This window comes from Dermacentor andersoni, chromosome 4, assembly GCF_023375885.2.
Source record: "Dermacentor andersoni chromosome 4, qqDerAnde1_hic_scaffold, whole genome shotgun sequence".
Taxonomy (NCBI): Eukaryota; Metazoa; Arthropoda; class Arachnida; order Ixodida; family Ixodidae; genus Dermacentor; species Dermacentor andersoni.
In genome coordinates this window covers 75,278,982-75,304,596 of record NC_092817.1, presented here as the reverse complement: position 1 = coordinate 75,304,596, position 25,615 = coordinate 75,278,982, and the positions used below count along the sequence as shown (strand labels likewise).

The following is a 25,615-nucleotide window of genomic DNA, read 5'->3' as shown; positions in this document are numbered from 1 at the left end:
TCATACCGCCGTGGTTGCTCAATCCTCGTTATTCCAGCTTCATCCAGTTATCAAACCATCGTTGTCAAGCCATCGTCGTTATAATGACATTGTCGTTACACCACCGTCATCATTTAAGGATTGACGTCTGATTGTCATCATGCTGTCGTCAATATAGGATCTTTGTCGTCCCATCAGTGCCATTCCTCCACCATTCCATCGTAACGTTATATAGTCGTCGTTATTCTGCCATGCTCATTGGTGGCCTTGGCAAGTGAGTGCCATAGCAAAGTGGTACGATATCGGAGACCCGCCATGGTTGCTTAATGGCTATGGTGTGGGGCTGCTAAGCACAAGGTCGCGGGATCGTATCCCGGCCATGGCGGCTGCATTTCAATGGAGGCGAAAAAACCTGCATACTTATATTTTGGTGCACGTTAAAGAACCCCAAGTGGTCCAAATTATTCCGTAGTCTCCCACCACGGTGTTCCTCCTGATGAGATCGTGGTTCTGGCATGTAAAACCCCATAATTTATTTTTTTACGATATGGGAGCATATGACATATAGCCGAAGCTACGGGAGTCTCAGAATTAGCGAAGATGCAGCATTACCAACGTGTCCGTTCAGCCAACCTTCTTAATTAGCACTACACGTGGGAAATAACTGTCACTTCAGGAACAGTTTATCACTCCATTGCTTCTATTCCCATTACCGACGACAGTCAACGTTAGATGAGTTCTACCATAATTTTTATTGTTTCGCCCAGGAATTCTCTTTGGCTTTGTCACGTTCCAATTTCATTTTAAAGCCTTTAACACGTGTGATGTGGGCGGCAATGGCACTCCTTACGTGGGAACCTTTTACACATTTGACCCAAATAATAAACAACAAGAACACAAGAAAAACACGCTGTTTACCTGATATAGAAAAATGTTTTCGATTCTGGGCTTTCATACAGCAGAATAAAAAGCGCTTCGCTCTCGCGGACAACAGCACTCTATTGTAGCAGCCGCTGATTCAAACATGCTACATTGCATTCTGAAACACACACAAAGAAAAAAATACTTTTGCGCTCTCTCGAGATAAACTGCCCAATTTTACCGGTGTTGTCGAGGCGTTGACGTGTTTGGCAAAGACAGCTTTCTATTGACGGCGTTTAGGATGTCGAAGTTTGTAGCAGAACAATTAGCGCTAAATTGGATATTGTGACACTATAAAGTGATACGGCGTGCAGCTCTAACACACACCGGAGAACATCGCCTGCACCGCACGCCGCGTGGAAGGTCTCTGGTACACTCTACTAACCATCCATCCATACAGCGTATGACGCATAAGACTCTCGCAAACGCTTTGACATAGTCACTATTTGCACGGTAACTTGACTGGGTTGCTGTCTCCTAAATGAGGGAGCGTAGTTGGACCATTGTCGTGGCGTTTCATTTATCATTGTGCCTGCTTTCACCATCGTAAAGTATATTGAGGGATGATGATGTACGGTGGGAAACTATCGCCAACCTACATCTGATAAAGGGATATCGTCAGCCGGTTACAACTTTTTATAAAATGTTTTCTGCAGGTAGAACTTCATCTTCACTTAGATGGCTCAATACGACATGAGACGATATGGGAACTCGGACAGTAAGTACACATTACTGAGGAGAGTTATATCTGCTTTAGAAGTGTTACTGTACCGTTGAAAAACAAAGTGATTCACCGTCTATATCGGGCAGTATTACCTTAATGGAAAATTGTATTATTCTCTAAGGAACTCATGCTAAAGGGAAGAAAAGGACGTTGTTGAGAGGCCCCTGAACAATGATAATGCTAGGAAAAACTGGCTTTACTCGCTTAAATCAGAATATTGTCGGTTTTCCAACGGTAGAAAGAAGCGTAAAGTATCGAACGCTGCAGCTTCATGGCATTAAACCTGCAATTAGAAATATTGCTTTTAAAGAAGCACCTAGAAAAGTGATTGTGAAAATACCAGAATCAAGCACACCTGGGAGTTAAAATTCAACATCTCAGCCTAACGATTTGCGGGGCCTCACTCTATACCATGACTATTGTTCGGCTGCTGATCTGTGGTGGCTCCATCGCAAATAAATAGTTCGAGAGTTTTTGCTTGGCTGCGTAAATAGGAGGAAAACTTTCAATGCTACTCTATGGAAAAATGAAGTAGTTAAGAAACTAGCTAGGAGCACTTCAAAAGGGATAAAGGACAATATTACGTTAACCACATTAGCACATGTATTAAACAAAGCGTAATAGGCACGATAGTGATAAGCACTACTTGCAACATGGTGCCCGTGTTCCAAGAGGCGCGAGACTGCGGTACCATCTCCACACAAAATGTTTGTAAAGTAAGTCCTTTTTGAATTGCTCGTATTTGTTTTCTCAATTTTAAGTATGTCAGTGCCACCGTGGAGTGGCGGAGCCCCTTGTATCACGTGCACCATATGTGTATATACAGACTTTCCAAACTAACCTTACCCAGAGTTTAAAAATATGCGAATGCCACGTGTCTGGTCAGATCCAAGGTAATGTTTGCCGTCGCTTGGAGACAGTCAAATTATTTTTTTTCTCATTCCACCTAATTATATAATTCGTTTTTTTTCTGCCCCTAACAAGATGATCAAAATTTGCGGTAAGATTGATAGGAAGTTGAGCCAGGCTGCCTCCATTCATGCTGGGAAAGGCTGCACTGTTAAGCACACGTCCCCACCTGTGCACTGTAGAATGGGAGTTGTTTACAAGCGTCCATTTTCCTGCTGCCAGGTCTATATTGGCTAAACAGGTCGACGCCTGAACATTAGATTGTCTGGGCATAGGCGCTCTCTAACTGGTAATGCCTGCTGTCATGTAGCGCGTCAGTGCTCTGAGTATGGGTGCACTCGAATCTATGAAGACACCACAATAGTTTCCGGCATAGAAATCAGACTTTGAGGGAGATTATTGAGGCCTACTATATCAGGAAAAAAGGATCGCGTTGTGCAAGCATGTCACCAGTAAATTTACGACAGTGAATTTGAATTTTTAAACCGCCTCACAGTGTAGCATTAGATTACAGGATATCTTGTGTTTGCCTGCGCACTGATAATGACACCATCAATTGAAGAACACGTGGCTATGGGTTATAGTACATAACTTTGTGTATGCCTTCGAATAAAGTTAGTTGTGAGTTCAGCGCTGTCCTGTGTTTCCCTGCCTTGTGTCCTCGTCGTCTTGCGCTTCCCCTTCAAGATGTTCAACTAGTACCAACTCACCCAAATGTCAATCCTTCTGCAACATTACCTTGGTTCTGTTCAGGTACGTGGAATTCGCATATTATTAAACTCTGGCTAAAGTTAGCTGGGACACCCTGTATACGCCACATGTTTATATTACGCCACCACGTCACATGTATAAATTAGGAACATGAGGACAATTGTATTTAAAGCCAACTTCATTGTTGAATATTTTAGAGCGCTTAGGTTTAGAGATACTCACAATCGAATTCGACACTCAGTACGCTACCTGGGCGTTCATGGCCCGGTGTCCCGATACGAGGACAAACTCCTCACCTGACGCAGCTTACTGCACGCCAGTATTTAAGCAGTCTAGAACAAATATGTTCCTAAGTGCCCTGAAGAGTAAAACGGCTGATTTCAACATGTAAAAGGAGTACAGTTAGGCGAGTTCAAGTAGTAACATGGTGAAACATAGCCAAAAACAAAACACTAACAGAAGAAACAACAAGACAATGTGTTGTCTTGTTTGTTCCGTTTATCTTTGTCCTTGGCGCTGTTTGATTATATTCGTAATGTACTGCGGGCGCATATTCTTGAGCGATCGTTTAACAGACAAAACACGATGGGTATCAAACTTGACCCGAAGAGCGAATATAGATGGTTGTCTGTCACTTGAAGACGCTCTTAATATCACCAATCCCGCTGTCTTGCTGACGCAACTCTCAAAGCTCAGCCAAATCATCACCGTAAAGGTGCGTTTACACTGGGGGAATGTTCCATCGAGCGAGTACGCGAGGATCCCATCGGCAGTAAAATGGGCGCGTTCAATTGGAGACCCGTCGGGCGCGACGAAATGTTCATTGCCGCACACCAACTCCCACGAGATGCGCTGTGCATACATTGAAGCTCGCCAAGCCACCTCTAGCCACATATTCCCGAATTAATATTCGTGCAAGAGTGTGTGGCCTCTGTGTACATGCAGAAAAACAATAAAGGTAGTCTTTATATTACGTGGGCAAATACGCTGACGAGCTTTCATAAAAAATTATGCAGATTTAACGCTAATTTTGGAACCTATGTGAGGCTAAACTTTCGCGAAACGTTTCATTATATGCTATAATTTCGCCCTGTTCACTCCTGCGTCTTTGGCGCAAACGAAACTGGTGGGCGCACATATACGATCTCAGGCACCCACGCTACGCGTCTTGACAACTTTTACATTGCCTTGTATTTCCTTATTACTTCTTTTGCACTTTATGTGTCGCTCACTTGTTGGCCAATCTGCCGTTGTGGGAATATGCTGCAGCACGAAAATCATCACCACCATCATCACCATGGACACGCGGCGATGATCTGAAAGAGCTAGTTTGCGTTGGCACAATATGTAGCGCTCGCTTCTTGGCTTATGAACTGTTGTGAGCAAGTTCCACAGTATCGAAATCGTCATCAACACGCAGTGATCATCTCAAAAGACTAGGCAGCATTTACCAGACAGAACTATACGTGTGATTGTGATTCAATTGTCAGAACATCGGCTGCTGTACTGGGGGACCGAAACTCGATCTCCGCATCGAGTACGTAATTCATTTTCTTTTTACGCATCCAGTGACTCAAGTGTATCCGATGGTTGGTTCGGAACCCAAGTGCCTCACCGCAACAGCCCTATGTTCTAACCCATTCGACCAATGACTATATATTGACCCGAGTTGCAGACTATTTGGCAAGACAGCAGCAGCCAGTACCAAAGGCCAGGAAAGTCCGGCAGGGTTCGCAAGGAAGGCCTCGCTTTAAAATACCGAGTCACTCTAGCATGTCGTTCTCTCCGTGCGCGTTCGGAATTGCAAACACTTGCACTGTAGCTACAAACACGCTTGGCAACACGACCACCATGTCCTTCGCGCTCACAGCCACAGCGCATGCATGAATCTACTGCCAGTCTCAACTATCGCTATATAGGCCACGGCATAATGTAAATTCTGCAGCGCGAAGCACTAAATTGCAGAAAGACAGATAAAAAAGGACGAAGGAATAGCAAGAGAAGGACAAAAACGAGGGTTGACTACCAACTGGGTCTATTAGTCTCAATACCCATCTATATATGCACTAGATGATACGGTTATCAAACACTGCGTAAGAGACATTAGTCACATCGCCAGGTTAATGAACCAGCAATAAAAACCAGACATGATTAGGGTTGGCATGAACTTAAACCAACTCGTGCACATCGCTATTCTTATGAAGGCCACGGCGTCAGTCACGCTCGACAGATGCATCGCACCATACTTAGATTTACACACCGCATGATAAACCGCATTCTTACTCACAGAGCAATAACATTTGCAACGGACCGGGATGACCACGGTTATTTTCCTCACCGAAACAGTACACATCAAGAAAATGCGATATAAGTACTCACAGTGAAAGTCTGATTTCGCTCAAACTGACACTACAAGTCCACAAGCAGGCGTAATCCAGAGCTGTTCAGAGCAAGCGTGCTGTACACTTGCTGCTCAGATTTCTCTTCACACGAACCATGACATGGATTCCCAAAACACCAGCAGATTTGCCTGCAAACCGACAATGACTGCGTAATTTTGAAAAATGGTTGAAAGGATGTTTCATGTTGTTGTCGCCTTGAACATATGGCATGTGTCCAGGAGGGGAGATTGACTATTCGTAACGGGATATTTACGAGCGAACTTCCATTCTTACGTTCTTCGTCAGCTCGTACACCCGTGTTTTTATTAATCTACTACAAGCGACGCTTTTCATTTGTGTGTGTCGAAAATCAGTCCTGGACCGATTCCCTGGACGTGCATTTCCCAGTCTCAAGGGTGCTTCAGAGCACATGCGGAATAAGCGCGGAAACATTATGCAGAAACTCCGTTTCACCCACCAGCGCGCATAACGACATACTGCGACATAGCGCAAACAGACACTAGCACCTGGTGGTCATCCCAGGTTTCTTCAACGCGTATCACCAGCTATGAAACTCGACTTTAGTGTCACAGCGCTTCGCTGCACACAGTGCAGCGTGCACACAGAATTAAGTGTTCAATATCTTCCCTTTTCCTCTTCCTATTCCCCCTTTTCCTTCCCCTAGTGTAGGTTAGCAAACCAGGCGCTCCTCTAGTTGACCTCCATGTTTTTCCTTTCCTTGCTGTCTCTCTCTGTCTCTCCGGAGTCTCAAGGTTTTATACTGCTCAAGAGATGGACAAAGTCATGACATAAGTGGAAACGAGCCATGACAGTGAATTGGCATCACTGTTTCACACGTCCCTAATTCCGTGTGCAAAGTGCGCGCTTATGCAGCGATTGTGAAAGAATTAAAAAAGTTCCGCGAAACTTGCAGTGCGTGTACGCGATAGCGGGCTAGGTGCATAGTTTTAAACAACATGACGCTGATGCCGGTGGCCAGCATGGAAGACAGCTGAAAAATGTGGACGCAGCATAGTTTCATCTACGAGCGTGCTTAAAAAGCCTGGGTAGCATCCATGCCATATGTACTATCGTGCTCAATATGAGCTGCAATACGCGAAACATGACCGAAGCTACGCTCTCGAGAAAAAAGGTAGAGAGCATTTCGCCGTTCCCAAAATGCGCATACCCCCGTGTTTTAAGCTGTCTGCTTTGTTCGCGGAGCGACAATACTGTGGCCCGCAGAGCTGCCTGGAATTTCTAAGCCCCTAGCGCAGCGTCCTTCGGCATGACGCACGCTGCCCTAGCTTTGGAACTATTCTTTTTCTTTTTTTCATCCGTTATCGATAGCTGCTCGATCAGCCAGTGTATTATTGTTTCACGAAGAAAGAAGACGACGGAAAGCAGGGCGGTAGGCGCGTTGCTCGAACGGCGACACCCTCTCCACTTTTTCACGAGAGGGTCTATGCAGCCGCGTCTGCGCGTTGCAGCTCATACTGAACGCGATAGCATAGAAGAAAAAGGATCGAGTGACTTCAATTTCGAAAAGTGGAAAGAATATTTTTTATTGGACCCTGTTAAAAATATAAGGGAAAGACTCTTCTCAGAATATTGTGCACTGGTGAGACCCATTTTAGCAGGTGTGGAAGAATTAGCACTCTTGAATGTCGATTTCTAGAGAAGCGAAAGCCCTTACTGGCTAAAGCCACACGAACACCAAGTTCGCCGGGTTGTAAACGTCTTGTGCGAAATTCTTGCCAAAAAAAAAGTCATTGGGCCATACTTTTCTCAATCCGAAAATAGAAAATATTTCCGGTGTCAGCGATGACTTCTGCTATTGCCTGCCACTGCAACATTTGCCCTGTTTGCTTTAAAGACAATGAGGCACCGCTGCTTTTTTCCTTCAAGTTCGAAGGACCGACTCAACAGAAGTTTCCCCAACAAACAGTAGATTAGGCGAAGAGAACCTAAGTTTTAGCCTCCAAGACCACCTCAACTGGCCAAACCGTCTTTTTTTTATTTTGGGTTACATTTAAAGACGACGTTTATGCAAGGGAACCGGTTAACATCACCGACACGAAGAACGTCATCACGGCCGCCTGCAGCAGCATTTCTCTAGGCGTGCTAGGCAGAGTTGTAGACTCAATTCGTGAGTGCTTGATTCAGTGTGTTGCAGTGGAGGACAAGTGCTCTGAACATTGCAACAAACGGGTTACTTTCTATAGTAAAGGTTAAGTATTTTGCATGTCTATCAACTCCTAAAAACGAAAAATAATGTAAATCTCTGAGTGGATACGGCATACTCAAGCTAATTAGTAACAGGAATGCCACACCAATTATAACCTTAAGAGAAGCAAATAATTGCAGCATTAGGGACCTTTTATCCTTGCAGATCGTTAGGATTCGGGCGCCGTTTTGCTGCTGAGCTCGAGGACGCGGGTTCGATACCAGGCCTCGACGGTTGCATTATGATGGGGCCGGGAGGCAAAAAAAAATACACACTCATGCAGCATTCTTTGGGTTTAACGAAAAACCCCAGGTGGTCGAAATTATCTCTTATAGCCAGTGATTGTGACTTTGGGAATTCAATGCTGTGCCGGTTTACAGCTCTTGCCTATGTTCAGCTGCTGCAGCTACATAAACCACGTACGGTTACCTTTGTTGACTACAAACATTGTGTGATTCTGTAATAGTTCCTCGTCGTGAAACACTACTTGAAAATGTATAATGGCATTAGACGATGACGTCAGTTGTATTACGCTGTAAAAACGCGTGAGGAAAGAGAAGAAATCAGTTATTTCTCTCTATATCTGCATGGGGGGGGAGGGGGGAGGCAGCCACAAGCATGACAGATCCACTCTGCTTCAAGGCTGACGTGTTACAGGCAATAAGCTACGTTCCAAGTAGGGCATATCTTTATGTCTAAACTCCCGCCTGAGTATAAGTATATTAGCGTGCCGAGCGTTGAAGTCGGTGGCGCATATTCCGGAACCCAAACGCTATAGAAGATTGAAACAAAACGAGGTTTGATTGCTATTGCATCAATGTTTCTGATATTAACACGTACCATAGATGCAAAATTTAAAAGCTATATTAAGATATTTTTTAAATATTGTTAACTCTTCTTTGCGAAACTTGTAGGTGTCTAAGCGTGTAAACCGCCTGTGCTAGTAACATCTGCCTAGCTATCATAGCGTTCTTGTTAAAATTACTGGTACTTAGACTTTCAAGACACTCTATAAGCACATTTTACAGAAAGTAACAGTTCCTTTTTGTTTTGTTTTACTGTTTGTGTCCTTGAAAAAAAAAAACTGTTTCAGTTCGAATGTCCAGACTCATTAATTTGACTGTTTTATTGGATCGCATCTCTCAACTGAATGCTTTTTGTTGTTTTTTCGTAGGAAAAAGAAGATTAACCTCGGGGCAAGGTCTCTGGCGGACCTTCGCATGAAGCTCATTAAAATGGACTCTACGAACTTGAAAGATTTTCTTGACCGCTTTGCGGTATTTATGCCTACAGTTGTGTAAGTACAGAAACATTTTTGATTTTTTATTAAAGTTAGGAGCACTGCGTATAATCTGTCTGACTTTTCTTTTTCCGTGTACTTTCGGTTAACTGCATTTTATATGTTCGATTAGTCTCACAATTTCATGCTCTCTTGCAGAGCCTGTTGCTTCCTTTCTTTTATGTCTTGCAAAGCGACTTGGCTTAGTGCACAGCACTAAGCTAAGTTTGTGTGATATTATCACTGCTATTCAAAGTACACGCCTCTGGTACATCAACAAAGGCAGCGCACTGGACTTACCAGCTCTCAACAATGCTATGTCTGATAGAGAGATCTGTAATAGATGCACTCATGGAAAGAATGCCAAAGTAAACTAAAGTAAAATTCCTGATAGCACAGCTCAAGAAATGCTTTGTATATGAGCCGCAAGTCTGAAATTATTTCCTCCTATGCCACACTATCTAGGTAATCCTTCTTTACCACGCTTCCTTTTTCTTGGGTTGTGTGAGCAGAACAGTGGCGGCGTTATCTTAAAGGGAAGATTTTTTCTGCAAACACATCGATAGTTTTTCGTGACCGTGGCTGCTATCCAGGTACGTAGCCAGGATTTTTTTTCGAGGGGAGGGGGGGGGGGGGGCAACCTAAAGTAACTTTCCTATGTAAATAAGAGTGGTGGTACCTCTACTAGTAAAAATGTGAATAATGTCCACCGTTCGCCATCAACACACGTAAAGCGGCAAAAGGGAACTGCAATAACTTGTATCTCATGGGTACGCCTGTGAGATATACCTGTCCCTTACTTGACAAACAAGGAACCACATCAAATGGACTCGCGCCGCAAAGAAGCACAGGAAGAACACTGCCAAGAACAAGTAAACAAGCGAAAGTGTAGAATAAAAAATTCTAACAGCTTTTTTTTCAATTATCTCTATAAAAATTAAATATATATTTGCGGAACAATCACAGTTTATCTGGATCCCTCGTCTATTGTTCTACCAAGTGCCAAAACAGACTCGTAAAGTTATTTGGGAAGTTGCGGGACGATGTCTGGCAGCCACTCCCGTACAATCGCAGAGAAGTGGCTACGTCAGGTGGCTCGCCCGATAAGTGTAGAAGCGTCATTCAAAACGCACGGAATCCTTCTGCACTCTCGGCGGTGTTTTTTGTATTTTCTTTTAAAACAAAAAGAGGTTGATCCATAACATTTTAGCAAACAACGGCTAAATTTGTTAGTTTTCGCTTTTCCTACCTGTTTGCCTGTTGCCTCGGCTCTCTCCCTTAATAGATCGCTTAATTACTCAACTTGTTGGGACACTTGTTTCCAATTACTAATTTTGCACGAAAAGCGCCGTACAATTAGGGAAAGACAAGAGGAGGTAACAGGTGACATTCAGACTGCTTTTGGTTTTAACATGGTCTTATTTTACACCTAATCTAACCCATATCATGGGTATATTGTTGTGAGGATCTTCCAGCGTCGCGGCGAGCCATCACTCGAGGAAATAATGAAGCAAAAGAAAAAGTTAAACGAAAGTGGCGTTTTCTTCGGCTGCATACAGGCCGGCTCACTACGAACTGAAGCTCTCTCCGGGTCCCTGGATCAGTCAAAGAAGGTTGAACTAACGAAGCAACAGTGATGCGCGTGACCGTTGCAATAGATGGTGACAACTGAACGCACCTGGAGTTAATCGCACTGGCACCGAATTGATGAGAAAACTGGCCTTCACACCGTAGGAGGTGCCGATAACTACCGCCATAAAAAAAATATTGCAAAAGGCATCAAAATGTTAACCACCGAATAGCTGTGAAGTCTCAAGATTGCTTTATCGATGCTGAAGGAATGTGTGTGAGGAGTGGTGGCGTGGGGGTGCAGAGATATGCCGCTTAATTTCGGGGGAGAGGAGATGTCCGCCCCCCTTCCCCCCCCCCCTCCTGGGTACGTGTCTGCTGCTGTCTTGTAGCATATATTTGCGTATATGTATACAAAGGCTATATGAAGGTAACCACGCAGTGGATGATATGAACCTTGTACGCTGACCACTTACGTCCTGTTCTGCGTAAACAAATAATACTTTCCTAAGCGAAACCTGCACACATAAGGTCGCCTTGCAGACTTCTTTAATACACACCGATCTGTTAACGGAATGGCGAATTACATTTAACGAATTCTTCGTGCTTCCTTTTTATTTCTTTGAATTGGCCAATCAATATATGCCACTTGGTTTTTGGCCAATTCTTCAGAGTGGGCATCTCTAACTTTGTGCGATTCTTAAATAACCCCTGAAGATATAATACCGGCTCACAGATATCTCTAGAGCACACCGATGTGTTATAGTATGATTAATTAAATTTCAAGAACTCTTTTTTTTACCTTACTTTCTTTGGTGTAGCCCTTCGGTATATCTCAAAAGTGGTGCCCCGTTCTTTTCCAAATCCTCCAGTAAGGTATGTCTCACTGCGACTAAAAATTACAGAATCCCTAAATGTTGCTTTGTACATGTACTTTTCGGCGCTTGCGCCTGTAACCACCAAATTATGCTGCCGCTCGCTGTTGCTTAAACAAGCGCTTTACTTTAGCTTCGCTTCGCATACACTAAAAACAAAGAAAGTTCCGGGCAGTCCCTTTGAGGGAGTATCTGCTTGGCCCATATTTCACTCTCTTTTCGAGAGTAGATCGACCGTGTTTGACAGAGAGTAGGACAACTCCTCCTGACAGAGTTTTGTTACTCCACCGCAAGGAAGTGCTAGTACTCTTCCGGAGAGTGCTCCTACTCTCCCCACATGGGTAATAGTGCTCCCCCAGACCAAGTGCTTCTACTCCACCAAACCGAGTACTTCTGCTCCTCCAAGCACAGTGCTTCTACTCCCCCAAATAGAGTGCTTGTACTCCTTCAGAACAGAGTGATAGTATTCTTCCCAAAAGCTTAAAAGCACGATGTAGATCCATGGTCACGTTAGAAGGGATTCGCTATACTTACAGGTGGGGACTATTTGTTTCCTTCATAAGCAGCTCCTGCACTTATGCTTGGTGAATGGGATGTAATCTGTAGTCGCCGAGTTGCTGAAATGAAACATTTTCACTTAAAAGGTCAAAATATTTATTGTTCAGTCCCACGACAAACTGTACAATAATTTGAGAAACACACTGACAAATAAAATTAGATTACAATGATGCCCATGAACATTAGAACACATCTAGTAATAAAACATAGGTATATTCTCTAAAGTTTCACCAGTATTACGATGTAAAAATATCCTTAAATTTCAATTGGCTGCTTCTTTTCAAAAATAAAGTCATGTAAAGTGAAACATAGAACAAACGTGTGCAAACTCACTAAGTATTGGCACTATAATTGAAGAGATATATGCGCCACATTACTGGGCAGCAAACGCATTTCTGGCTCAAAGCGCGTGCACTTATATGGCAGAGGTTACCAGATGAGCTGCTAAGCATGGAGCTGGTAATTTAGATAAATTGTGCAAGGAACTTTTTTTGTATGCCATATTCTAAGACAGTAGCTCATTTGATAACGTCCTGTACAGCGTATTAATGTTCCCGAGAGTACAGTTAATTTAGAAATGTGTTATATATTCTCATGTGAGGCTGCAGGTCTAGCTAGCTTAGCTTATATTTCACATAAAATTATTCATGTATGGGCTGCACCCCATTGTTTCTAAGTGTAGCTTGTCATGGTTCTGCAGCAATATCCTGCCCGGTCTCAAAGTGCTACAGAGACATATCATATTTCCTATTCGGTTGGCGTCCTCACGAAAGTAGTTTCTTGGTGCTGTTGGGATTAATTTGTTACACTTTCTCACAAATAAATAAAATTAAATTTACAATATTATCTAATGTGTAGCAAATGAGTAGAAAACTTCAAGGAGCATTAGCATTAAAATCGTGCGCATAAAATTTATTGTCATATACGGTAGCTTTTCATTCCCATTACGGCAAGAATGCTATACTTCTCAAGAGCAGCTTGCATAATTACATGAGTAATTATTGTGACTTCTTGAACATGCAATCTACCTAAAGTATAGCATGGCTTCAAATGTGAACCAAAAATCAGATGTGATGAATATGATGCATCAAAGGCGACATAAGCATAAGTACAGGCAGGGAAGTGCTCGAAAAAGACAAACAAAGAAGCATAACATAAATCCTGTTTCACATATCCCTTCCATGCACGTGGATTTTTCATGCGACTATGCATATACTTGCACAATGAATCAACTACCTGAAACCAAAGTTTTTCCCTACTCAAATGGTTAACATGCGCTAACGTAAGAAAAATTATCGCACTTTACAGAATCTTCGCCTCAAAACAAATAAATATGTGTCTGGGAAGATTAATACATCGCCTCACTGTGCACTCTAACTTAAGTCCGGAAATTTACCATGCGCAAAAATGCTTTTATTTTATTTTGCCATGCAAAAATTATGTCTACAGAAGCCATAAAACTAAGGGGCTTTTGCTTAACACTATATGTTCACATCCGCCAATTGACGAACAAGTGTTCTAGTCAGATGCTCTCAGTTCTTTGCATTGAACACATCTCTACCTCCACTAGCATACCTGGTTGGCAAGTAGATTGAGTCACTTGAATCAGAATATCAAATACCTGCCAGAAGCTTTCATATGACTATTTCACAGAAGGAGAAACCACAATTTTACACTTTTAAAATAATTTTCAATTCCAAGTGACTCTCCAGCTTCTAAGACATAAGATGCGCCCCACGTTGTAAGCAGTTAAAGGCCTTAATCGCTCCTTGCTTTCGCTTTAGGCGGCACGAGCGCTTCTAATGAACTGGTTTCGTGAGCATGCACGTAAACGATAATGACTTCTTAAACATGGGATTATCTTCCTCCAATGATTCCCCTGTCTGGAACCTAAAAAGAAGCCATACTTCTAAAATTAGGTGCAAAACATAGATAAAAGGGAAAACATGAAGATCTGTCTGCTTCATGTCGGCATTTAAAATAGATAATCACTGTGGTTTGTATTTGCACCCTTGCATTGCTGTTAAATGCAAGCCATTAAAGCTGTTAAATGTATGTAAGCACCGAACTAAGCACGAGCTGTTGCCTTGTATAGTGAACACAGACGGCGTGCTCATTGCAAGTATGTATCATGTCACTAAGCGAATATGCAATTTCATTGTACTACAATTTTTGATACCATGGATATATCTGTTGAGACGCAAGACAAAAAACACTTCTCCCAAAACTAATCAGTTTTTTTAAGCACATTTCTAACTTTTCCGTGACACTTGCTCTTATGTGTTTGTCTCCAGAGAGCATACCCGATTTTGACTTTCCCATCAGACATTACATAAGTATACTCTGTTAAGATGACTGCCTAGGGCACGTGAGAGTTTTCACCTTGGTGTGACATATTGTATTTTGATTTTGTTGACATTTAGTCAAATGGTACACCCAATATACCTACATTCTAGTTTTCTCGTCCGAATTACATGGCAATGTATTTTGATTCCTTGGCTTATGCTCCTCTATACTACGTGGAGTCCCGCTGGGCTGGCTCTTTTACATCCTTGTGTCCTTGCAGCTGCCATCTTGCGTTATATAAAGCGGGTGCCTCAAAAATGTCGTGTGCAAAAGTCAACACGAGGACATGGCGTAAAACAACATCAAGACAGTCAAGGTCATGGCACTAAAAGAAAGTCTTAGCTCTTAGTCTTCCTACTGAAATGCATGCGAAACATCTGAATGACTGCAGCAGTCCACTGCTGAATCAACATCAATTATATTCAACATCAACAATATTAGACTTATACAAAAAAGAAATCACCGAAAGTTCATCCTCGTTCAGCACCAATGTTAAAATACTCCTGCTAATAAATAGAATATTGGTCATCGTCAGATGTCATAAGTCTGTCATTAGTCTGGTGTGTCGCAAACAGCCCTTGTGACACATGATAAGCGCGCGCCCAGTGTACCCCCCACACCATCTCTGGTTTTGCCACTGCTCAAGCCATAATTTGAGGCTCATATCTCCGAACATAATGTTCAGTAGGGATGAAAATATGGTTCTTCAGTCCAATGGATATGACTGGATGTGCCTATCGGAAAGGGCAACAAGACTTGTTATGGCAAGCTTACCCACATTTAAATAATAACAAGAAAGTCCACTGCGGCTGGCATTCAAGCTTACAAAAAGGCATGAACTTATTTTCATTTGTGAGGATTTATGAAGTGCGCAATGGAGTCCATTTTTGACAGACTCGACTAGTGCTGCAGTTTGAAATCTAGCATTTTACACTCTTGAAGGCATGTAAATGTCGCAGTTAGACCAAAGTTATTAGTTTATTAGGCCAACCCTTTGTTTTGTGTACGACAGACGACTGGTAACACGGAATTAAAGCAACGCTTTATTTTGATACTTTATTTCTTCACTAAAAATATTAAAGCGATAAACACATTTTAATCTACCATGCAGTAGCAAGATGCACACATTACGCTTGTAACCCTCATAGGAAGGGTGATTTAGCTGTTCATATGACATGACTCTGATATTAGCAAATGCACAGGTATGTCCAAAACAATGGGCGTGTGCAAAGCGCCCCTTCAATTCTAATTCCACACAGCAGCCGTAATATTCGATGCTGATGCATAACTCGCTGATTGACAATTCACCGGACTCGTAGACATAGGCAACCTTTCAGATTGGCACCGTGCTCGGAAACCGCAACAGGAGGAATAAAATCAGACATATAATGACACAATTTCAATACATGAGCAGAAACAGTTCAGTATTAGGGCTAAACACCATGAGAGGGATTTAGTGCGTGACGCGATGAGCGGCGACTTCAAGCGACAAAACGGGCCTTCGTTTGAACAAATCGCACGGTTCTCGAAATCTAGAATTCGTCGATCATAGCCTGGACGTGCTATGAGCGACTAGCCAATAGCGCGAAGCCGCAGCTGTATGTACTACCAATACTACCAATTCTCGCGCGGAACGAGCAAAGGATTGAATTTTCATACGTGCAAGGATAAGAGCCCACTGCAAGACCTTCGGAAACATTTTATGCTACTTTTTACTGTAAAATACATAAACTTAGATTACTAAAGGGTGCGTCACACTAGTGTTGACGCGTATTTACAGCCCTCATACCGGAAACACTGGTGAGACGTCGCTAAAAATTGTCGCTCGCACGGAGTGCGACTTGTAGGTGACGAGCGAACGCGACAGCCATCTCCATCGCATCGCTTGTAGCTGTCGCGCGCAAGATCGCTTATATGGTGTTTATTCAGCACAAAACATGAATTCGTCATGCGTTTTAAGCAAGTTCAAGATAACGTGCCCAATTGACCTCTTGCAGCATGCAGCTGAATGCCTGCGGCCAAGTTTCTAACTAGCACTGACGCTGCACGTAACTTCAGTGGTCGTAGATTACTTATAGACGAGACACCGTCAAGCGCGCTGCTTATATTTAATGAAAGCATGCCGCCAGCAAAATGACGCCTTCTGTTATGTGCCTCCTTATTTCGACAGCGTTCCGTGCACAGTAGACTGCCAAAGTGCAATAAATTCAAACACACAAAACGCTGGCTAAGCACGCTCCGCATTGGCTCGGAATCATGGGTTGGTGAACAAACCATTCTAAGCGTCCTCCCGCCTCACGTCTTATTGGACATACCATGCTTCTGGCAGCGTTTGCAATTTTCAAAGCTTTTACGGAAAGCGGCAACTGAAAAAATCACATGCAGTTATCTCGACGACTGGCTTTTTCGATTGACATCGAGAGACACAGCGCGCTTCCCTAGTCCGTTGTCAATCGCGTCGGCTAAGAGCCGCGACGACTTCCTGGCGATAGCATGTCATATACGCAGAATGTGCACCTAAGTTAGAATTCACTTACCGTGGAGGATTTGCTTTTATATCCAACGAATGACGAACGACTGTCGTGTTTTCGCGGCGACGCGAGATGGCTGACACACGATCTCCCTTGGATGGCCTTTGCTGCTCGCTGGACGGATCACCTTTTCCGGTGCTCTGCTGTACCGCCATCTTGAGCGCGTGCGCGCGGTGGAGCAACTCCGAGTGAAAAAGTAGTGCGCTCGCTACGCGTTCCTTTGAACTGCAGCGGCCAGTTCTCTTAGAAGCAAAACGATGTGTTCTTTGCTCAGCGTGCATGAGTGATACATTGCCATGTTCGGGGCCAGCCACTTACAGTTGAAGCAGAAGATTACGCGACGTTTTGTTCTCTATTGCCGCAAGAGTAGAACGGGCATTCTAACCTCGCTCTGAAGGGGAGAGTGAAAAGCAGATTTCACTCTCTCCTTGGTGACGGAGTGAACAATGCATTTCACTCCACTCGAAATTGTGCGAGACACAACACTTTGAAGAGTAAATCAGCCGCTTCCCTCCTGCGAAACGTTCCCTAGTATTTAGAGTGTAGATTGCAACATATTTGCGTTGGATATGCCTGTTTATATATATATATATATATATATATATATATATATATATATATATATATATATATATCAAATAATTTTCGGGGTAATCTAGACGTTTTTAAAAGGTTTTTTTACGAATCGTTAACGAAACTTCACTTAGAGCTCTTCACTCTTCATCCAGGCACTCCTGAACTTCAGTCAAAGGAGCAAATATTGGAGCATCGTACTTCACAACCCTATACTCGCCCTGCTTCCAGTATCAAAGTTAAACGCCACAAGCAACAAAATTATCTACTTTCGAGGGTGACATTTCGCAAGGAGTCTTTAACATTGAATCTAAACACGTACAGGTATAAAAAAATAGCGATGGATATGTTACTTGGCAATGACAGAGGGAATGAGGCCCTTGGACATTTTGCAAAGAATGAACTCACACCTATCACTGACGGTTGCTGCGTCTCCTCACTTGTTTCTCTTTCAAAGCTACAAGTGACGAGTTGTGACCCTCAAAAGAGCGACACCGTCGCTGAGTTCGCATTCTTCATAACTTGGCTTTTACAATGAAACGGCACCTGGCTTGATAATTTACTTCAATGAAATCATTATTATTTCAAGTTTTGTTTCATTATTTGAATAAATTCACAAAGCAACTTCTACGCTAGATCAGTTTCCTAGTATATAGGTACTGGTGAAATGTTGTCGCGCCCGTATCTTAAAGGAGGGCGATCAGCCAGTGACGATGACCTCTTCTCAAGAATTGCGCCATATACTGAAAACCTTTGCTGAATCTTCTCTGTACACGGTGCTCTCGTATTTACTATTCACTTTAGTTAAATTTTACTAAACTGATCTGTTTATACATTAGCCGTGTCTTGAAGCTTGCTGAAGTATTTTCAAGGTATAGGAAAACGCATCCTTTTAAATGGGGGGGGGGGGGGGGGGGGGTTGCTGACGTTATTAAAATAACCAAATAAGTTGAAGTTAAACCAAGAAATGGCACTAGTGACTCATTCACACGTAAGAAAGAGATATATATCACAAGTCACACAGCGTCGTAAAGGATTTATGGCTGCATTTCTTTCTTTTGTTTGTTTTTGTTATTATTATTAAATTATTATTTAAATTTGCTCAATTTTTCATTTACTTATTATTATTTTTTTGCAGTGGCGATCTGCAAGCCGTAGAAAGAATCTCTTACGAACTGTGCGAAGACCAGGCAAGAGAGGGCGTTGCGTACTTCGAGGCTCGATATTCTCCTCATTTTCTAGCGTCGAAGGAGAAGCACGTGACACCGAAGCAAGTCGTCGAAGCGGTCAACTGCGGCCTGAGCAGAGGAGAATGCGACTTCCAGATAAAGGCTCGATCGATTATTTGCTGTGTCCTCGGCAAAGACGGTACGCAATCTGTTCTAGAAATTCCTTGAATACACATTTTTAACAGTTTGGTGGCCACAAGCTTCTGTCAGAAGTTTTGTTACGCATCTTCGGGCCTGTCAACAATTAACTGTCCACGTTATTCTTTTTACTTCATCTTTTCATTCCGAATATAACAAGACTACCAGTAGACGTAAAATATTCTCCTGCCTTATTTCAGTAAAAAAATTTAAAGCTTAAATTTCGTGACAGCTTTATCATTGCTTTTTTGTCCTGTTATTTTTTATCCAAGAGTACATTTTTTCTTATCTGCCGGTTCCTTTCTACATCAGTTCTATATGTACAGGACGATTTGCAAGAATTTTATTACAAAACCGAAATAAATAATATTAAAGAATGCTGTTCTTAAATAAGGTTTACTTGGTTTTTCTTTTTGTTCTTTATGCTGTATTGTTTTTTTTCTCTGTAATATATATTTCTCATAATCTTTATATACTGACAAGCCATATTTCAATTTTTGACAAGGTTGAGTTAGAAATAAAGCATGCTTGAGAAAGTTTCGCTCGTGATAGGGTTATAATGAAGCCTAAATTTGAGGTCACCTGATTAGCTCAGAAGTTGTAGACTGAATAACAAATGTCTACCATAATCCTATCTCAATGTATCGGATGTGGCAAATTTTCATAAATGAATTATTAGAGACAGAACACATTAAACTGTAATATTCACGCTAGGAGTCTGCAATTTCTTGAGGCATGAAGTGCAGAGGCAGCACGAATGCTTGCATTATGTCAGCAACTTTGCGTTTTCTTTTTTTTTCTCTCTTTCTCAACATCTACATGTTTGCTGAGCTAAACCGTGACAATTGTCATAGCACTCCGCTTAATCGGATTCTTGAACATACGCTGAAATTGTAGGAACGCAATTAACTCCTTATTGCACTCTTCCTATTGCAGTTAATACATTAGGAAGGCATAACTCTAAAGCTAAATCTCGTCATGCCGTTTAGACTTAACTACGCTCGTGTTTGAATTCCAACGTAGTTAAAAGCACCGTACATATCACAGCCTCCACGCGTCAAGCTGAAGTCGCGTTAAAAGAAGCCTACTGTAATGTCTATTGTTTAAAAATTCCCGTCCCCGTCTACTTATTTATACATAATATATTTTATTTATTTGCAGACTGGTCCATGGAATGTTTGAAATTTTGCGAAGAGTACGAGAATAGAGGCGTGGTTGGAATCGACATAGCGAAGGACGAAGCGATGTTACCCGAATTTACCAAGGGCGAAATGCAGGTTTACCGGGTACGGCCCCGTTGCTTTGCATGTTCAGTGTTCCATGAGAGCGTTTAAGCAGAGCTCTCACGCAAGATTGGTAAGATTATTTTGTCCGGAGCTTATCGTAGCTCACTCTTTTCGAAAATTAAAATCGTTTCTTTCTTTTTTTTCTAATAGCGCGGTGTTGAACTTTGAGTTTCAATTATTAATGAGGAGATAAGCTTGCCACACATTTCTGTTTGCTCTGCAATACGGTTCAGTAAGATAATAATAGAGTACAGCAACAAATAGTCGCGAAAAAGTTGTAGCAACAACGCAAGTATATCAGGAGGAATTTGTAAGCGTAATCCAGGTGAGGAATGAAGAATGGTCTACGTTAATACAGAAGAGGAAGTATTTTTTAACGTGAGTTAGGATATCAAAGCATTTCTACATTGATCTAAAGAGGACGGCAGTAGTGTGAAGAAGCAACTTGAAGTAAAACTATATGAAGGCTCTAAATTACGCGCACTGCAGAAAGCATGGAATGATACAAAACTGCGTCACATGGTCATGTACACGCCGTTCTCCATCGACATCAACGTACAGATTTTATCATATTTCTCCAAAGAACTTCGACATACCTTTTTAGGTCGACTTCTGTGTCTTTCCTGTAAATAATTTCTATCTTATCTTGACATAGTTTTGAGGCACCTAGTCAGGCGATTGAACCGTTACGGCAGCCGTTCTTTGTCAAGGAAGCTTTTTTCCTCTAGCAATTTTTTTAGTGTGTCTAGGTTTGAATGCTGTTATTCGTCCTTCTTGTTTCACTGCAGAGAGCAAAGGATCTAGGCATAGGCCGTACGGCACACGCCGGCGAAAGTGGCACTTACAAATCCGTCATGGACGCAATGACGAAGTTGTATTGCGAGAGGGTGGGCCATGGGTACCGAGTCTTCGAAGACACCACCGGTCAAACGTTCAAGATGGCGCAAGAGAAGGACCTCCACTTCGAGGCCTGCCCTTACTCTAGCGTTCTGACTGGTGGCTGCCCTCTGAGCTCCAAAAAGCACTCGATTGTCAGGTGGGCACTTATATTTCAAGAAACGCTCGCTAATATTCTTTCATGAAGCTCCATGTTCGTGATGTTTCTATGTGCACAAAATGTTTTTTTTATATATATTGCGCTCTAGTCTCCTATTTCATGCACCATATACATATGTGGCGAAAGCCACAGTGTGTCACCCGTATCATTTTGAACGGGGAATCGCCCACGTATCACGAGCGGTAATTAACAAACTCTGCGAAGGTAGAGAGATGGAGAAATTCTATTACTGCAAAATAATTTTGTCTGACTGCCCATAACTCCATGCATGCTAACCAGCATAGGGGCTGCAACGGGTAGAGGAAAGTTCTAGGAGAAAGAGGAGGGCAATAAATAGAATATAACTATGGGCGACACAAAAAGCTATGATCACACCATGTACAGGCACGTAAAAGACTGTGTGGATCAAGATATCCTGCAGAGTATTGATTAAACTTATGTCCCGCCCACATGAAAGACAATCGGAAATATGTAGCTTGATTTTGCTATGAAAGAACCGTAAGATCTAGTATTCTCACTAGCTCTATCGGTTCTTAGAACATTTTGTTCATTCGCAAGAACTGCTAGTCTTTTTCTCTCAATAAGGTCGACATCCTTATAATTAAATGCCACCAGTTAGGTGATGATCTTTACCGGTAATTTTTTATAGCCACTACTGAGTGGTGTAACACGAACGCGATGCCCTACAAGCAACGAGGCTGTCTGTGTGGAACGCACAGCAACTGACGCGAAAACAACGTGGCACCCTTTCCTTCCTGCGAATATGCGTAACCTTCGACAACAAAGGGCTCAGCATAACACCTTGTGACATGCTATTACTGCGAAACATAGTGTACATTCGGTCGTTCGGAGTGGTCATGGACAACCGCCTTCCTTGAAAAACTTGAGCGGCGTCGTGTACTTGTTCTACCTGCAAAGTGTGCATGCACAGCATCTGAGAAAAGCCATAAACCCTGTAGTAATCCTACTACCGGGTCGTGGTAAGTTTTTTGTCTCGCCTGTTTTCGCACGTATTCGAAAGAAAGAGGATGTCTCAGGTAGTCGGATTTGGATCACAGTCCCTGAGCGGGAGATCCGGATGCTCTACTCATTTCGCCACGGATGCCAACAATGCATGAGTGCATATCAACCTTACCACGGTCTATCTCTTGTGGTAACAATCGCTTTGGGACAACTGGCTCCTTCGTGACGTCGCATAACTGCAATTTTCTTTTTTAACCAAGAGGAGCTGCGCATACGCCAGTTTAAACCACTGCTTCGAGGTTGGAACTTAGTACTGCTCTGAAATAGGCACAAAAGAAGCAGCGTGCCGAGCTAGTGAGGCGCACGTATGCCGTAAAGCAAGTACCGCTGCTTCTACTTAACCGCCGACTTATGCGAAGCGCATTGGCCTTCTCATAACGCGGTTCCAACACGAGTTGGACCTGGTCAAATCTTTCGCCGCTTGCATGTTTCGAACTTATTTGTGCAGTCGGCTGTGCGTTCCAGCAGCCGTGCAAGTATCAGACTTGTACAAGTTACAGAAATATGTAACCGATTACACTTACAATTACTTTATTCAAAAATGTAATTGATTACAGTTACCAATTACTGCCCAATGAAACTGTATAATTATTCAATAGCAATCATTACTTCTGGGTTAATTTTACTACGTTACTTTCTTGCTCTGGCCCTTTCATTGCTTATCTGCACTGACAAGTGCTTCTAAAAACATTCTTTGGTCATCCTTTCTCGTTTTTGTTTTGAATACATCAGCCGCGACACTGAAAACCTGCTCAATGAGGAATAAGGGTGGCAAATCAAGGAAGGTTAACCAGTTTGCTCGATGTGCGCGCTGGGAGTAGGGCCGTGTTGTAACGTCTACGGATTTTGTGCTCAATATTCAGGTCACTCGGCATCTGGGTCTCCTACGAAGTGCAGCGCTTCATTGTTGCTGTGACTTGGAAAATACGATCCCGGTTGGGCCAATGAAAAGCCGAAAAAAAATTGGCCGTATGTGGTTTTCTGGCATTTACGTCCTAAGTGGGCCTTCGCTATATGAGACATACTGACCTGTTCAGTTCATCAACCAGCGTGAGGTGGAGCGTCAAGATGGGAAAACTACTGAGCCCCGCGTCTGCCCTACCCGAACATGCGCAGCGAGGCTACTGCTTGGCACAATCAGCTGCGTGGCACAATTTCGGGCGTTGTACTGCGACTCTCACCAAACTCAGGTTCTCTAAGCTGCTTAGCTCGTTATAACTTGTCTCATCAATAATGTAACTGGTTACGAGTGACTGGTTACATCGAAATGTAATTGGATGGCAGTGAGCGTTACCGAAAAAAAGTAATCGGTAAACTGCAAAATTTTAGAAAAAAAAATCAAATTAATTGCAGGTGCCCATTTACGGTGCTCAGCTTTTCCCATAGACACCATTGTTTTCGGGATGGCCAGGACAAGTGCGAAGACAGTTGCATAACGATGGCAACACGGTGCCCACGTGATATCTGCGCAGCGAATGACTGCTTCTTGACTTGTCCTATCAGCTTGTTTCTCAAAATTAATTTATTTATGTCAGTAACCCGCAACCTAGAAATGTTCCGAAATTTCATGGTCAGCCCCCTCATTTCAACTGATGCAACTTCATGTCTGCGTGAACCTTCTAGCCTGCTCAAGAGATTGATTTAAATTTTGCACTTTAAATGCAATATGAAAGCGTAAAGGTTCTGTTGCGCAAACTAGGCTGCGTTTACTTCCAATAATACTTCGTGTAGTAAACCAGTATTTTTTTCGAACTAGATATAAATAAGACATACATTTTCTCTCTGCTACGTGAACATTTCTAAATTCTAAATTTATAGTATGATCTGCTAAGCTGCAATGTTTCGGAGCTGTTATATAGTACGGGGTTTTCAGTGTTACAAACAAGTCTATTCCATCAGACACCAGTTGAATGCTCACTTCGAGCATAATATTGCATGAAAGCGGTTTTTTTTTTCTATGGCGTACAGAGTAACCAGCAATTTCTTGGGCATTTGCTTTCTTCTCTGCTTCGACAACACCTCAATTGTGGTTCGCAGGTTTGCTGAGGAAAACGCCAATTTCTCGATAAGCAAGGACGACACCACTATTACCGGCAGTACTTTGGACGATGAAAATGAGTTTCTCAGAGATCTAGGCTTAACTGAGGCTCACATCATTCGGGCGGTGAGTTTTGGCGTTGTTCATCCTTTGACTTCTATCTGTACATTGTCATTACTTGTTGCAGCAGCTTATACACATTCAATAAGATATACAAGTTTTACGTTGCTTTTCATTTAATATGGTCGTGCAAATAGCAAAAGTGAAAGTGGATTCCTCGGTACACGAGGCCAGGAAAAGAATACCAATCATTGTGAAATAAAAAAAGCAATGTCCGTCTTATAAACGCAAATCGTTATACAAATTTTCGCGCAGACTTGATATAACGAACTTATATTTATCAACGAAGAATTTTCGGACAGGTTAGCAGAAATTACGTATGATATTTGCTAGCGAGCGGTTTTGTTTCGGTTTCATGAGCTGTTTTTCAAATAATAATGGCATATATTGTTGAGTAACAGAATGAAAAGATCACTTGTATTGCACTTCTCTTTTTGAACATTACTAATGAGCGCTTTATTCTCTCCTGCTTAGAATTTAAATGCGGCAAGATCGTGTTTTCTGCCGGCAGCCGAGAAGAAAGAACTGCTACAGCTCCTCAAGGAAGAATACGGCATCAGTCCAGTCAGAGAGGCGTGAGTGCAATAAAGATGCCTCCATTTGTTGTTCCACTGGGTTTTCTCTTAGTACCTTATGTACTTACAGGGAAAGACACCGCACACGGCCAGTACAACCTGTACAGCCAGCACGGCCGCTACCGCCGTGGCCACCAAAAAACCATGGACCCACTCGTAAGAAGCGTGGCTTGCTGGCAAGACTACTATGTTGTGAACGTTTTTGAGATGGCACACTAAGGCTTGGGATATCATGTGGGGATGTCTGAATACAATAAACACCACACGACAATATTTTGCACATTTCCGCGTCGTCCTCTTGCGAACAACTTTGGCCACAAAGAAACGTGTAGTAGTAAGCCATCGATTACTTGTTTTCAACGTGAACTAAGCTTAACACCCATGACCCGTTATCAGTAACACAACTCTTTTAAGCATGAAATGCTTTTAGCTCCCGTTGTCGGTGACATTGAAGTGACCTTGAGCGAAAAGCCAGAGCCGTTATCCGGGCACTGGAACGAGAACTGGGGCTTTATTCCGAAACGATCCACTTTGGCAATACTATCGCCTCGGCGATAGTTTCGCCG

General features: G+C 42.6%; 1 protein-coding gene across 2 annotated transcripts in view; it reads left to right on the top strand.

Moving 5' to 3' along the window:
• LOC126536326 (adenosine deaminase-like) overlaps positions 1–25,331 on the top strand; it is a 28,665-nt gene extending 3,334 nt beyond the window's left edge. Inside the window, exons 2-9 of one of the 2 annotated variants that reach the window (XM_050183245.3) lie at positions 1,557–1,618; positions 9,027–9,149; positions 18,722–18,951; positions 20,112–20,236; positions 21,025–21,272; positions 24,354–24,480; positions 24,949–25,049; positions 25,120–25,331. In XM_050183245.3, the coding sequence (XP_050039202.1) occupies positions 1,557–1,618; positions 9,027–9,149; positions 18,722–18,951; positions 20,112–20,236; positions 21,025–21,272; positions 24,354–24,480; positions 24,949–25,049; positions 25,120–25,255 (1,152 nt within the window). In that variant the 3' untranslated portion in view covers positions 25,256–25,331. The remainder of the gene's footprint in view (positions 1–1,556; positions 1,619–9,026; positions 9,150–18,721; positions 18,952–20,111; positions 20,237–21,024; positions 21,273–24,353; positions 24,481–24,948; positions 25,050–25,119) is intronic. The other variant, XM_050183246.2, reaches the window with a different exon arrangement.
• The last annotated feature ends 284 nt before the right edge of the window (positions 25,332–25,615 follow it).